A 13755-nucleotide genomic window follows, 5' to 3' on the forward strand; every position below is an offset into this window, starting at 1 on the left:
CTCCACGCTCTCATCTAGCACTGAGACTAGCATGTCCTATGGATAGCATGTCCTATGGAGGAAGGGCGTCATGAGGAATGCTGATAGACTTTCAAGTGAGAGGCACGACCCACAGGAGTGCAGACGGAGGACACGAAGGACACAAACCCCACAAACATTTATTCAGAATCTAGTGTGTGCCACTCACTGTGAAAGGTGGGGCATGTAATTCTCTCCAAGTTCTTTGCATGTTTGAATATTTCTCCTTCTTTAGATTTAAGCTCAAATATCTCTTCCTCAGAGAACTCTGCTGGACAGGACACCTCTCTGATGAAGCCTGCCTCCACTTTCTCCGTCTCTGAATTATCATTCTTCTCTCGCACGAATTAAAATCTGCAAGGACTGTAATTTTTAAAGGGCTAGCTCCCTGTATGAAAAAAAAAAGCAGGCTCCGCGGGGGCAGGGACTTCATACACTGTAGCTGCTCAACAAATGTGTGAATATTTCTAAATCTCCCCCTGAAAGAGTTTTGACCAGTTCTTTTAAATTTCCCTTGGCCTTCTGCACTATTAACACCATTATAAGGATGAGGTGAAATTGCATTTCGAGAAATGGTTAGGAGCGGAAAAACTGGTGCTCAACCGGTTAATTTTATGCTTCTTGTACCAACTGTGGTTCAGCTTGCAAATTATCTGCAAAGGAACCAAGCCTATTTTTAACGATCCCTGAACCTCGTAGATCAAGATGATGACATCAGAGAACCCCGAGTTCCACGTCCCAAGCCAAGCCTCGTGGTCCTCGAAAACTGCAAGCCCCAGGATTCAGCGCGGCGCAGGAACCCAGCGCCCCGCGCGCCACCGCCCTGGAACTAGGAAGACGCTCGATTCCTGTGCCCTCCACGCCGCCGGGCAGGCGCGGAGCCTGCTGGGACTTGTAGTATTCGCGGTTGGGAGTGCCCGCTCCGGAATCTCAGTCGCCGTCTGGTGGGGTAGAGGCGGCGCGTGCACGCGTGCGCAGTGCGCGGGCGGGCCGTCGTGGGCGCCGCTCCCGGCAGATCGGTGCCTGAAGGAGCCGGGAGCGCGGCGGCGCGGGTGCTCCCTGCGGAGGCCGCGGTAAAGTGGGGGCATGAGGCGTGCAGCTCGGGCGTGTGCGTGTGTCTGTGTGTGGAAGGGGAAAGCGGGGCGAGGGACGCGGCGCTGAGGCGAGTGGGAGGCGGCCGCCGGCTGCTGAGGGGCCGCGGGGCCGCGCCTCCCCGCGCGTCCGCGAGCGTGCGCTCACCTGGGCGAGGCCGGGCTCACCTGGGCGCCGCTCCTCTGCGCCCCGAGGCCCGCCCCGGGGGTCCCCGCCGCAGCCCACAGCCCCTCGTGTCCTCGCTCGCGTCGCCACGGCTCGGCCCCTGCCCGGGATCCCGGTGGCGACGCCTGTCGGAGCGGCGCGCCTCCGGGGCCGTGTCCGCCCCATCCCCGCCGCTCGCTCCCGCACAGCCCGCTTTCCCCGCGTGTGCGGACGGCGGGAGGCAGGACCGGGAGTGCCTTGGCCAAGGTCACTCGGGTGGGACCGGAGAGGCGCCCGAACTCAGGGCTCGGCGCTTGGAGGAGGGCTGCCGATCGGCCTCGGGGCCGCCCTCGCCCGGCTTGAGGTTCCTTTCGGATGCTTTCTGTTGACCCTCCGGGAGAGCGTCCGGGGAGAAAGTGGTGTCAGGTTGAAAGCGCCCTGCCGGTCGTGGTCCTCCCTGTGCTAGAATCTCTGCGCTGCTCGACACCCCAGCAGAGCCTTGACACAGGGCCGAGGAAATTCAGAAGGCTGATTTGCTGTCTGGGGCCAAGTCCCGAGGACAGGTAGTTGATGGCATTTCGTTTTCTGGTTGGCCTTTCCATTCTTTCTAATACTTGCCTGGGTGAGTTAGTTGGTCGTTATCTGTTTTAATAAGATTTTCTGTACTCTAATGAAGCCATTGCCCTTGGTAAATTAGTTTTCTAACTAGAAAAGCTTATTTCCTGTGTGTTTAATGACCGGAACAAATAGCCCACTCCAAGGTTTATACCATTGTCTTTTATCTTAAAACTGTACAGCAATCGGCTTTATTTCCCTCCGAGTATCTAGCGTCTGTGCTTTCTGCGTTGATTGCCACTGAAAGAATCCGCAGCGAAGTTTAGGAGATCCTTAAGTGATTCAGAAGCTTTGGGAGTAAAATGAAAAACCCATTTTTAGCTTACAGCTGGAGTTGAGGAACTATTATTTCAAAAATAGTAACACGAATTTTGAATACAGTGCATCTTTGTTTTTCTTACCAACACACTTGTGGCAAAGCATTTTTCTTTAAATCTGAATATTCCGTATTTTGGACCAACTCTTCCACGGAAAGTTAATGTTCTTTTTTAAGAGCAGAGATGCATTTAAACAAGAGTATTGAGGCAAAATTTAAATTAATAGTTTGTTTTGTAGTGTTATAAACCCTACCGTGTGCCAGATGTCAGATTTCTTCTGAAAAGCAACCCTGTGTCAGTGGACACAACTGCGATTCTGGGCTTTAATAAAGGGTCAGTAGCCTGCCACAGCAGGGACGTGATAAACAGTTGCCCTCTATCTCCCTTTGTTTTGTTCACTTACAGTTTCACTGTTGCTGTTGTGGGGGAAAGCAGCAGGTTTGTATCTTTTTTTTTTTTTCTGTCTGGGTTTCGCAGTGTAGCAAAATAGGAAAGACTGTACTGTGTACATCTGTTCAGCGGGGACTGAGACAGCGGGACAGGATAAGTATACAATTGTGAGGAAACGGCCATGAGTTCATAAGCAGGAAGGACCTTTTTAGAAGTATTTAAGGATGTTAAGAATAGCACTGGATTCTTTTCTTTAAACAGTTATTGTGGGCAGTATTCAAAGATGGGATAAGATGCTGTGGGCAACGCCTAGGAAGGTGGAAACTTAACTAGACTTTTCTACTGAAAAATTGACTTCTCGGCCTAAGGTTGAATGAAAGTTCTTTACTGTTGTGCTGCTATTCAGATTGCAAATCCCACTTTGTTTCCCCCTGCATAATTTGTAGAAGGAAATCCAAGAAATAATTTACTAGTGTAATTTAAGTCAGACTTTGACATGGACATGTTTTGGGGCATGCATTTGTCTTGTTCTTGTTTAAATAGCTCTGTAGTGCAAGAATGAAGAAGATGGTTTTTTGGTGGGATGCGGTGGGATGCAGTGACTTCAGATGTGCCAGTAGCTACTCTGCTTTGACTAGAAAGTTGCAAGAGTTGTAGCAGTGGTGCTTTAAGCCCCCACTGGATGCCAGGTGTAAGCTCGGTACACAGGTAATCACCTTTCACATGCCTGAGCAGTGCAGTTTTGGCATATCAAGACTTTATTTAAAATTTCAAAAATTGCTTCAGATCGGCAATAATAGACGTAGGAGATGAATATCAAATTTTAGTTTAATTAATTAATTCACTTATCTCAACCATTTGTGAATATACAGCATTTGAAAACAGATTGTCTTGTATATGAAATTACTTCATGTGGAAGAAACATTCAGTAGCTTTAGAAGCTTGCCTGTAGTTTTTAGAAACATTTATATGGGATGTTTTATATAAGAAAAAGACATCCTGTTGAGGTCATCTTTAATTTCAGCTCTTGGAAGGCAGAGGCAGGTGGATCTCTGAGTTCCAGGCCAACCTCGTCTATAGAAATTGTTTCATGACAACCTGGTCTACAGAGAGAGTTTCAGATCAGCCTGGTCTACATAGTGAGCTCCAGGGCTCAGAACAGCCAGAGTCACATAATAGAAAAAACTTGTTTTGTTTTTTTGTTTTGTTTTGTTTTGTTTTTTTAAAGAAATCCTTTTGGTAACTTGATTCATAACTACGACTGTTTCAGTTGAAGAGTAACTAAACAATTTAAGGATTAGTATTTTTCCTTTTAGGTTCTTATGTCATAAAGAATATGTACATTTGTAATTCCTAGAATATATTTAAATGAACATTTGTTTGATGAGCCTTTGGACAAATGGAATAACTTGGCTCACTCCTTCCTCCCTCCCTCCCTTCCTTCCTTCCTTCCTTCCTTTCTTTTTTCTTTTTTTCCAAGACAGGGTTTCTCTTTGTAGCCCAGACTATCCTGGAACCCACTCTGTAGGCCAGGCTGGCCTTGAACTCAGAGATCTATGTGCCTCTCCTTCCCTAGGGCTGGGATTAAAGGTGTGTGACACCACCAGACCACCACACCACCACCACCTAGTAAGCTTTGATGATAAAAGATAGTTTTTTGTGACTTTTATACCATATTTTCTTTGAACTGGAATTTTTCCTGAATGTAAAAGAAAATTAGAGTCATTTAGGACTTGAATATTTTTTAGAGTAAAATACTGTTTCTAACTAGAACTCCTAATTTGATTTGTCAGTCTGATAGATTTACACTCCAAAAGTTGTGGGTTTTTAAAAATTTGTTTAATTTTATTTTATGTACGTTGGTGTGAGGGTATCAGATCCCTTAGAACTGGAGTTATAGAAAACAGTTGTGACCTACCATGTGGGTGCTGGGAAGTGAACCCAGCTCCTTTTGAAGAGCAGACAATGCTCTTGTCCACTGAGCCATCTCTCCAGCCCAAGCCGTTGTTTTATACCTTTAGGCAACCATAGTGTAAACATTGAGTTCTCAGTTCTGGATTCTGTTTAGCCTCTTCTTGAAGAGAAGATAATTGTTAGCAGTTTCAAGAGTCTGATCTCAAGGTGTGATCTCAGAGGGCTTCTGATGCAGCCTCTTAGCCAGCACAGTAAATCTTCCCTATGAATTTTCCATGTCAGGTGTTCCTTCCCATTTTTAGGGGTGGTTATCGGGTCCATATGCCATTGGATTATTGGCAGTCTGAGCTAGTGAAAATAAACGTAACAAATTTCATATTCCACCGTTCACTATTTTTAGTCATGTTTGAAAGCTTTCTGTTTCCACCATTTCCCCATGAATAAGGATAGCTCTATCATTTTAAGCTATTAAATGTGCCTTTAATCCTAGCACTTGGGACGCAGAGGCAGGTGGAGCTCTGTGAGTTCCAGTATAGTCACAGCTATATAGTGAGACCCTGCCTAGGAAAAGGAAAAAAAAAAATCTAATCTATTTCAGTTTAAAGCATAAGTCTCATATTCATTTAGAACTCCTTTGCTTTCTTACCCATGGTCTGGCCACTTACTGTAACCTTTTTGCTGCCCCTCTTTGGGGATCTGCTTGGATAGAGACTGTTCTGAAGAATGGAAAGATGCACTTATTTCCTATCTGTTTCTCCTTGATTAATGGTGCAGCCATTGATGTCCTACAGACAAGCTGGTATTTTTGGTGATATTTTGCATGGAGACGCCCTACTGCACAGTTCCTGGATATGAAAGTTTTGTGGCCAAGCCTTTTTCATTCCTCACTCCCACCAGCTTGTTTTCTTTAAGGGAGGAGTGATGAAGAAGGGTAAGGATCTTTTTCTCTGTAGTCTTTTTTTTTTTTTTTTTTTGATAATAGCAAGACCACTTGAGTGCAGGTATGCTGACAATTCCCATGCAATCCACTGGAAACTCAGTGTCTTATGTTATGTGGTAGCTTACAGGCTGTTGCCCTGTTGCTTTTATTTTAGCTTTTTAATTTATTATTATTTTTTAAATCAGTTCTTATTGTTTCCTTGCTCAGGGAGGCAGAGTCTGTTGCACAGTCTTTTGTGCAAGCAGAAAGTAAATTGGAAGATGCAGTGTCAGTCTCACTCCTAGATAATCCAAGTTTTATGGAATAAAATATCTTGGGGACCTTACTACTATTTATGTGAACGCTTCCTGTCTTCCCTGTTCTTCCCCAAGACATGGAACACTTCTTTTCTCTCTCTCTCTCTGTTGGTGTTTCTATTGAAGAAAAGGAAGTTAAGGTAGTACTCAGTGGTGCCAGAGTCCTGAAGGCTATATGTGGCAGGTAGGTGAAGGTCATGTCTGACGGTACAAGTATCTATACTGTGGACTTTGTGTCTACAAATTAAGCCAACTGTAGATTGGAAAGATTTCTTCTGTTCTAGGCATGTACAGCCTTTTTTCTTGTCATACTGTTTCGTGGACAACCATCTACATAACATTTACGCTGTGTTCAGTATTGCAAGCAATCTAGAGGTGCTGCACAGCGGAGGGGGAAGGTGTGCGAGTTATGTGGGAATGCAGTGCTGCTTCACAGCAGGGCCTTGAGCAGCACTGGCGCCCTGAAACCAACCCCTCTGCGCAAGAAAGGATAACTGAACATCCTCTGTTTTGTCTTTGTGGGATTCTGGCCCATATAGCATCTGATTAACAAATAGTACAAAGTTCTGTGGCCGGAGGAAGTCTTCAGTGTAGAATTTACTTTTTTCGTCCTTTTTATTCTTTCTGTAATTTTTGTTTTGTGTCTTGCCTTGCTTCTTGGTTCCCAGCTGATGCGATGAATGATAACTATGAATGTTAATTTTTGACTGAGTTTTAACTCTAACTGTGCTGTGGTACATATATATCAAGTTGAAGAATAGATTTGAGGAGGTAGATTGATCATGTAATTTTATGTTGGTTTTTTTTTTTTTTCTTCCTGATGCTTGCTTTACTGAGAGTTTAAGTTCAAATAGAAATATACTACTAGGGCCCCCCCCCCCCCCCCCGTCATCTAAACAAACTAGTTAAATCTGCTATGTGACTTCTTGTCTGATGAACAAAAAGCAGCTTTGTATCTGGAAACCTGAACATTCGACTTAGTAATTATGGGTTACTTCCTGAAGGTAGTTTGTGACCATCTTCCACCATGCTGTTGTAGACTTTGAAGAAACAGCAGTGAGTTAACAAAAACAAAAATCTCTGCTCTCGTGAAACTTGCCTTCCACAGTGGGAAAATAGACAAGATGCTGGCAAACAGTACATTGTCACCTGTTAGATGTGATACATGCCAAAGAGTGAAGCAGAGAAGGGAGATGAATGGTAGGTTTCGAGCCGCTGCAGCTTTCGCTAAGGCCTTAGGAAGGTCTTCACTGAAGGAAGTGTCGTGGAGGGAAGGAGACCCTTCCCCGTCCTACACTGGGAGCTTGTTTGGTTAGTCTGGTACCAGATGAATTCGAGGGTGGGTGGGGGTAGTATAGAGATGGAAGGGAGGCCTTATAGGTCTTTCTTTTTTTTTAATATTTATTTATTTTTATGTATATGAGTGCTTTATCTGCATGCTAGAAGAGGGCATCAGATTAGATTATAGATGGTTGTGAGCCACCATGTGGTTGCTGGGAATTGAACTCAGGACCTCTGGAAGAGCAGACAGTGCTCTTAACCTCTGAGCCATCTCTCCAGCTCTTATAGGTCTTTCTAAAGGTCCTGTTTTTTACTCTGGGTGACATGGGATCCTGTTGAAATGACTGTTTTGACCTTGAATGAACATAAAAAAGTACTGGTGATTGGATTCATTGCCAGAGTTTCTTAATGTAGTTGACCTCAAGGGTGTAGAATGGGACATCATCAAGTCCTAGGCATCAGGGTTTTCAGAAACTTGAAGGAAATTCTGCTAAACAGCTGGGGTTGACACCCATTTCACTTTAGTGCTTTGAGCAGGAAGAGCTAATATGTAGTGTTAGGTGACATGGGCTCCCCTCATTTAAATCTTGTCCCTCTCTCTTTCCAAACCTGTGGCCTTGGGCTTTGGTTTTCTCATCTGTAATATTGTTATAAGGATTAAACTAATACTTAGGAGAGCATCCAAAAAGAGATAAATGTATATGTATTTATTGAGTTTTTATTAAATTGTGTTTTAATAAAATTTGGAATTGGTTTGATTACAGTGTTGAGAATAGGTTGCAGTGGGACAGAGACCTAAGTAAGGCAGTCCATACAGTAATCCACATAGCAGCAAGAATGGAAAGTGGAAGAAATCTATATATTTAAAAGGGAGAATAGATGGGATATATTGATGTATTGGACATGGAGCGAGAAGGGGAGACTTTAATCAAGCATGACACCACAAGATACTTTGCAGAAACTACTAGAAGGAGGGCATGGTAGTTTTCTTAGATGGGCAAGACAAGAGGGCCAGGCTTATGAGGGAAGTGTCTGTGGTGCAGTTCTGTAAGCTGGAGGTGGATATTAGGGAAGTAAGTGATTGGATAGTGTGGCAGTGGTACTCTGAGTCTAGAGTTCAAGAGTGCCAGTTTGGAACACTTAACTATTTAAACATGTGAAAGCGAGCTCACTGAGAAACTAAGTTTAAATAGAAAGGAAGCCTTAGATCACACCATCATTCACAGGTCTAGGAGGGGAAATGCCCCCAAGGGTTTCTGATGCTCCGGGATGAAAAAAAATTATAATTATTTCATTTTAAAAAGAGGCTTTGTTTAGATATAGCCCAGTATAATTCACCTGTTTAGGGTTACAGTTCATGAATCTTAGTGTCTTTGTAGTTGTATAGCTCTCACCAAAATTTTGAATATTTCTATCACCCTCTTCAAAGAAACCCATACTTTTCCATCCCTGGGGAATTCCTCATTTCCTGCCTACCCTCCCATAAGTAGACAGCTGCTAATCTACTTGCTTTGTGTGCTTATTCTGTATATTTCATATCAGTAGAATTGTGTAGTGTGCTATACTGAAAGAGAAGTCATAGCCATTAAGACCAAGTTTCTGTATTCATTTGATTTTACCATACTTGGGAAAGGTGGGGGTAGAAGAACTCTGCGTTGCAAAGATATATTTTCCTGTTTGTGATTAGTAAGAAAACTGGGGTGATATTTTGAGATTATATGATTATTTGTTGATGTGATGCTTTCAGTGCTTGTTGGGATCACACACAGTGGTGATTTGCTATTGCCATTATGTTTTCAAACATTCAGAGTTTCCAGAATTTCAGATTCAGATCCGTTGTAAAGAGATTTCCCTTTTCTGTTTGCCCTCTTTTAGGCTCTCTAGCTGTAGTGCTTTTCTGTGAGGAAGCACACAAAGACTGCTTGTACTGTTTTCTGAACAATGTCTATTTTTTGACTCTTTGATTCACTTTTTTGTTGAACTTTTGATATATTATCCTTGATACTAAGTAGCCCTTTGTGGAATAAATTGCAAACATATTCTGTTGGCTTTGATTATGCATGGTAGTTTTTGCCATTCAAATTCTTTAAAAATATTTGTAGTTATTTATCAATGATTTCTTAAAATTGCTACAAACTGTTTTGTTTCTTTGAGACAGGGTCTCATAGCCCTGTCCTGGAACTCACTATATAGATGAGATTAGTCTTGAACTCAGAGACCTGCCTGCTTCCGCCTCCAAAGTGCTGGGATTAAAAAAAAGGCATGCACCATCACACCAGGGTCAAGATTGCTACTAACCTTTAACTTTGCTTTTTGATGTTAATTCTCCCTCTTTTGCCCAGTTCCAAGCAACTAGAATTGTATTGTATATTGTGCAGCCCTTTGTGCCAGGCTTTTTTTCTGCTTAGTATAAGGATTTTGAGATTCATCCAAATTGCTGAATGTCAGTAATTACTTTGTACTATAACAGTATTCCATCATTACTGTGCTGCATTTATTGTCTATTGACTTGCTGAGGTATATCTTTGTGTCTAGTTTATAGCTTGTAAATAAGGCTGCTCTGAGGGTGGTCAGTCATTCTGTGCTTACATGTTTTCATTTCGATTGGGCTGATATGTGGGATGGGATGGGTGGGCCACAGGGTTGAACTATGTCTGAAGTGACTCATCATTTTATATTTCCCATAAATATTGTGTAAATAAATTGTGCATCTTTTATGTTTTTTAAAGATTTATTATGTGTGCATGCACTCCAGAAGAGGTCACCAGATCTCACTGTAGATATGGTTGTGAGCCACCTTGTGGTTGCTGGGAATTGAACTCAGGACCTCTGGAAGAGTAGCCAATGCTTTTAACCTCTGAGCCTTCTCCCCAGCCCCTTTTTTATGTTCTTGATGCTACATTGTATTGCCAGTGTGCTTCATTTTAGCTGTTCTGTTGAGTATATATGGTAATTTGCTTAAACTCAGCTGAGTTGTTGACTCTGGACACTTACAGGATTTTGAGTGAACAGACCTTCTTTTGATTTGGAATTTCTGGTTTGTATTGTATGGATATTTTTAACATTATTAGAAGTCAGGCAGTGGTGGTGTACAACTTTAATCGCAGCATTTAGGAGGCAGAGGCAGGGGAAGCTATGATTCAAGGCCAGCCTAATCTACAGAGTAAGTTCCAGGCCAGCCAGGGCTACAGAGAGAAACCCTGTGTTAAAAAAACCAAAACAACAAAGACAAAACAAACAAACAAACAACCCCCTCCCATTATTAGAAGATGTTGCTAATTAGTTTGCACCCCAGCAGTGGGTATGAAAGCTCACTTGTCCCACACTCCCAATAGCGGGTATCAGGTGCGTTGTTGGTTTTGTTTGGGCTGCCTAATAAGAGCATATCAGAGTTGTGTATAGAAAGCTGTCCTGCTTTTCTGAATAATAGTGAGCATTGTTTTCTGTACATCCTTGTTAGCTGATCTGCTAAGCTTTTTGCCTGTTTTACTATTTGTCTTATTGAATTGTAACAATGAACTGTTCTTAGTTCATTGTGGTTCTTAGCACCACAGACACTTCCCTCATAAGCCTGGCCCTCTTGTCTTGCCCATCTAAGAAAACTACCATGCCCTCCTTCTAGTAGTTTCTGCAAAGTATCTTGTGGTGTCATGCTTGATTAAAGTCTCCCCTTCTCGCTCCATGTCCAATACATCAATATATCCCATCTATTCTCCCTTTTAAATATTTTAAATATCCACTTTCCATTCTTGCTGCTATCTGGATACCTAGTTGATTAGGTATCAATTATCTGATAGAGGTATACTGTCTACTTCCATGTTTGGGACTTCTTTTTCTTTTTTTTTTGCACAGGTGGGGGTAGGACCCAGGTCCTTGCACAAGCTGAGTGATATGCTGAGCTAGTACTGTAACACTTTTAAACATGACTATGCAGTGCACAGCAGAGGCTGAAGAGGGCATCAGATCCCCTGAAATTAGAGTTACAGACAGTCCTGAGCTCTCAGGTGCAATGAATTGAACTGGTCCTCTGGAGGAGCAGCCAGTGCTGTTTAGTACTGAGCCGTCTTCTAGCTCCTCTAACAGGGTAAATCTGTAGCTTCTCTTTATTTTCTAAAGAAATTCCCCAGGTTGGCTTTTACTGATTAGATTTTTGTGGAGCAGTTCAGTATCTTCCTCTGTCTTCTTTGTTTCTTTGTAAATTGGTAGTTGACTGTAGGAGAATCTAGTAACTTGAACAGATTTATATAAAATTTTTTCTTAGGTGAAAATCTTAGGTTTCATGGGTGATGTTTGAATGTCTTCCCGGTTCATCTTGCTTTGTTGTTTAGCTGTATATTCAGACTTATTTTATTTGGAACAATTTAAAGCGTGCTTGATAGAAATCTAGTGCCTAGGAATCTGTGTTTAAACGTTTGTTATTTTCCTGTTGTCTTTTTTTTGTTCCTTTTCTTTTTGTCAGATTTATTTTTATTTATTATTTATATAGTATTCTGGTTGTGTGGCCAGAAGCAGGTACCAGATCTTATCATACATGGTTATGAACCACCATATGGTTGCTGGGAATTGAACTCAGGGCCATTGGAAGACCAGCCAGTGCTCTTAACCTCTGAGCCACCTCTATAGCCCATTCGATTCTTCTTGAGACAGCATCTCTCCAGCCTGCTTTGGATGTCCTGGAACTCTATGCAGACTAGTGCCTGTCACTACCGTGGAGTGCTGGGATTTAAAGGCGTGTCGCTACATCTGGCCTTTTTGCTATCTTAGTTGGAAAGCTCACTTTCCCTGTTGTTGTTGACTTCTGAGAAATGGAGGTGCTGGGTGCCTGCTCATAGGATTGCTTTGAAGATTAAGATTATCTTTGAAGAGAACCTGCTATAGAGGCTATCCCACAGTGGTGGTCAGTAATTGTTAGCTATTGTTGTGTGAGTTTAAAAATAGTCTAAGGGATTGGAGAGCTGGCTCAGAGCTTTAAGTGTGTACTGTTCTAGCAGAGGACAGAAGTTCGAATCCTAGCACTCATACCAGGCAGCTCATAGCTTCAGGGGATCTGACACTGTCTTCTGGACTCAACACCTCCACTTGCATGTACATACCCCCATACACAGACACACACACACACACACTTAATTAAAAATAAAACAAATCACTCAGGCATAGTGGCACATGACTTTACTCTCAGCACTCAGGAGGCAGAAGCATGAGGATCTCTGTGAGTTGGAGGCCAATCTGGTCTACATATTATTGAGTTTTAGGCCAGCTAGGAATACATAGTGAGACCTTGTATTATAGTGAGAACAAACAAAAATAAATCTTAAAAAAAAATTAAAACCATGAAATAATCTTGAACGGTAGATCATTTTGATTTATGAGGAAATTAAAATTTGAATGGCTAATTTTTTAGCTCACTTGGTTTTATTCAAGGGGCATATCAATTAAGTTATTTAACTGAGAGAATGGCTTTTCTTTGTCCTTACCAGTTTGAAGGTTGCTTTCGTATGCATTTATGCCAAACTGTAGTCCTACAGTGCTTTTTGCCAGTGTGTCTGATGTTGGTGTGCACTCTGTTAACTGGCCTCACCCGAATTGGAAAGTTGGCTGCTTGTGGAGTAGATTGTACTGTAGCCCAGGTTTAATCTTGTTCACTGAGAAGTTTTTTCTTCCTAGGAGCTTACTGTTAATGTTTTCATTTTACAGTGTAATGTTCAAGCTCAGAAATGCCTTATGTGGATCGACAGAATCGCATTTGTGGTTTTCTAGACATTGAGGAAAATGAAAACAGTGGGAAATTCCTGCGGCGGTATTTCATCCTGGATACCAGAGAAGACAGTTTTGTATGGTACATGGATAATCCACAGGTTTGTAAAAACTGGAGATTATAACAGCATAAAGTATTATTTATCATGGTATAGTATTTTATATAGACTATAAATTTGTCTTCCTTAACAGTACATATTTAGATTTATTTATACTCGTTTAACTTTCTCTCCCTGTTGGTACCTATAACCTGTACTCTTATTTGAACTTAAGGGTAAAATTAAGTTTGTTTGATTGAAATTAAAATTTATCTCTGAATATATGTTTCCTTCTTCTTGTGAGGAGACTACTGTTTCTAGTGGGAAATGTTTTGACTAATCGCAGATTTTAGATGTTCTGCCTAGGATTGCAGATGTTACCATTTGGAGAAATTACTGACCCTGCTTGATACTCTTTGATCATGTGGGGTCCACTTGAGTGTCAGTCATTTTGATGAGTCTGTGACGGAAATGCACTTTAATTTTGTTGTCTCCTTGTAAGTCTCTGGGGTAGTGTAAGAAGTTGAAAAGTAGAATCCTACTTTTAAGGGCTAAGAGATAGCTCATCAAGTAAAGATGCTGTGGCCAAGTCTCAGGACCTGAGCTCTGCTCCTGGAGTCTATATGGTAAAAGGAAACAGCAGACTCCCAAAATTTGTTCTCTGACCTCCACACATAAGCCATGATGTGCATGCCCTCCCTCCTAGCCTTTTGTCCCAATAGATATAATGTATTTTATTTATAAGTAGATAGATAGATAGATAGATGGATAGATGGATAGATAGATATTCAAGTTTTAAGATGGGGTGCGAGACCTAGAATTAAAAATCTGTTGAATAGTTGAAAACTTCCTGTTTGTGGAACTCTTCTTTCTTTCATTCTTTTAAAAGATTTATTTATTTATATGAATGCTCTGTCTGCATGTACGTCTATAAGTTAATAGACAGCCTCAGACCC

The 13755-nt window shown here is 41.9% G+C and overlaps 1 protein-coding gene across 7 annotated transcripts in view; it reads left to right on the forward strand.

Moving 5' to 3' along the window:
• Window positions 1-958: 958 nt before the first annotated feature.
• Plekha1 (pleckstrin homology domain containing A1) overlaps window positions 959-13755 on the forward strand; it is a 48957-nt gene continuing 36160 nt past the window's right edge. For 4 of the 7 annotated variants that reach the window (XM_055608863.1, XM_055608867.1, XM_055608865.1 and 1 more), the window contains exons 1-2: window positions 959-1091; window positions 12702-12862. In XM_055608863.1, coding sequence (XP_055464838.1) covers window positions 12722-12862 — 141 coding nt within the window. In that variant the 5' untranslated portion in view covers window positions 959-1091; window positions 12702-12721. Of the gene's footprint in view, window positions 1092-1464; window positions 1818-12701; window positions 12863-13755 lie in introns of those variants that run through there. The other 3 variants (XM_055608860.1, XM_055608864.1, XM_055608862.1) reach the window with 2 other exon arrangements.

Source organism: Psammomys obesus, unplaced genomic scaffold, assembly GCF_907164565.1.
Source record: "Psammomys obesus unplaced genomic scaffold, mPsaObe1.curated_primary_1811, whole genome shotgun sequence".
Taxonomy (NCBI): domain Eukaryota; kingdom Metazoa; phylum Chordata; class Mammalia; order Rodentia; family Muridae; genus Psammomys; species Psammomys obesus.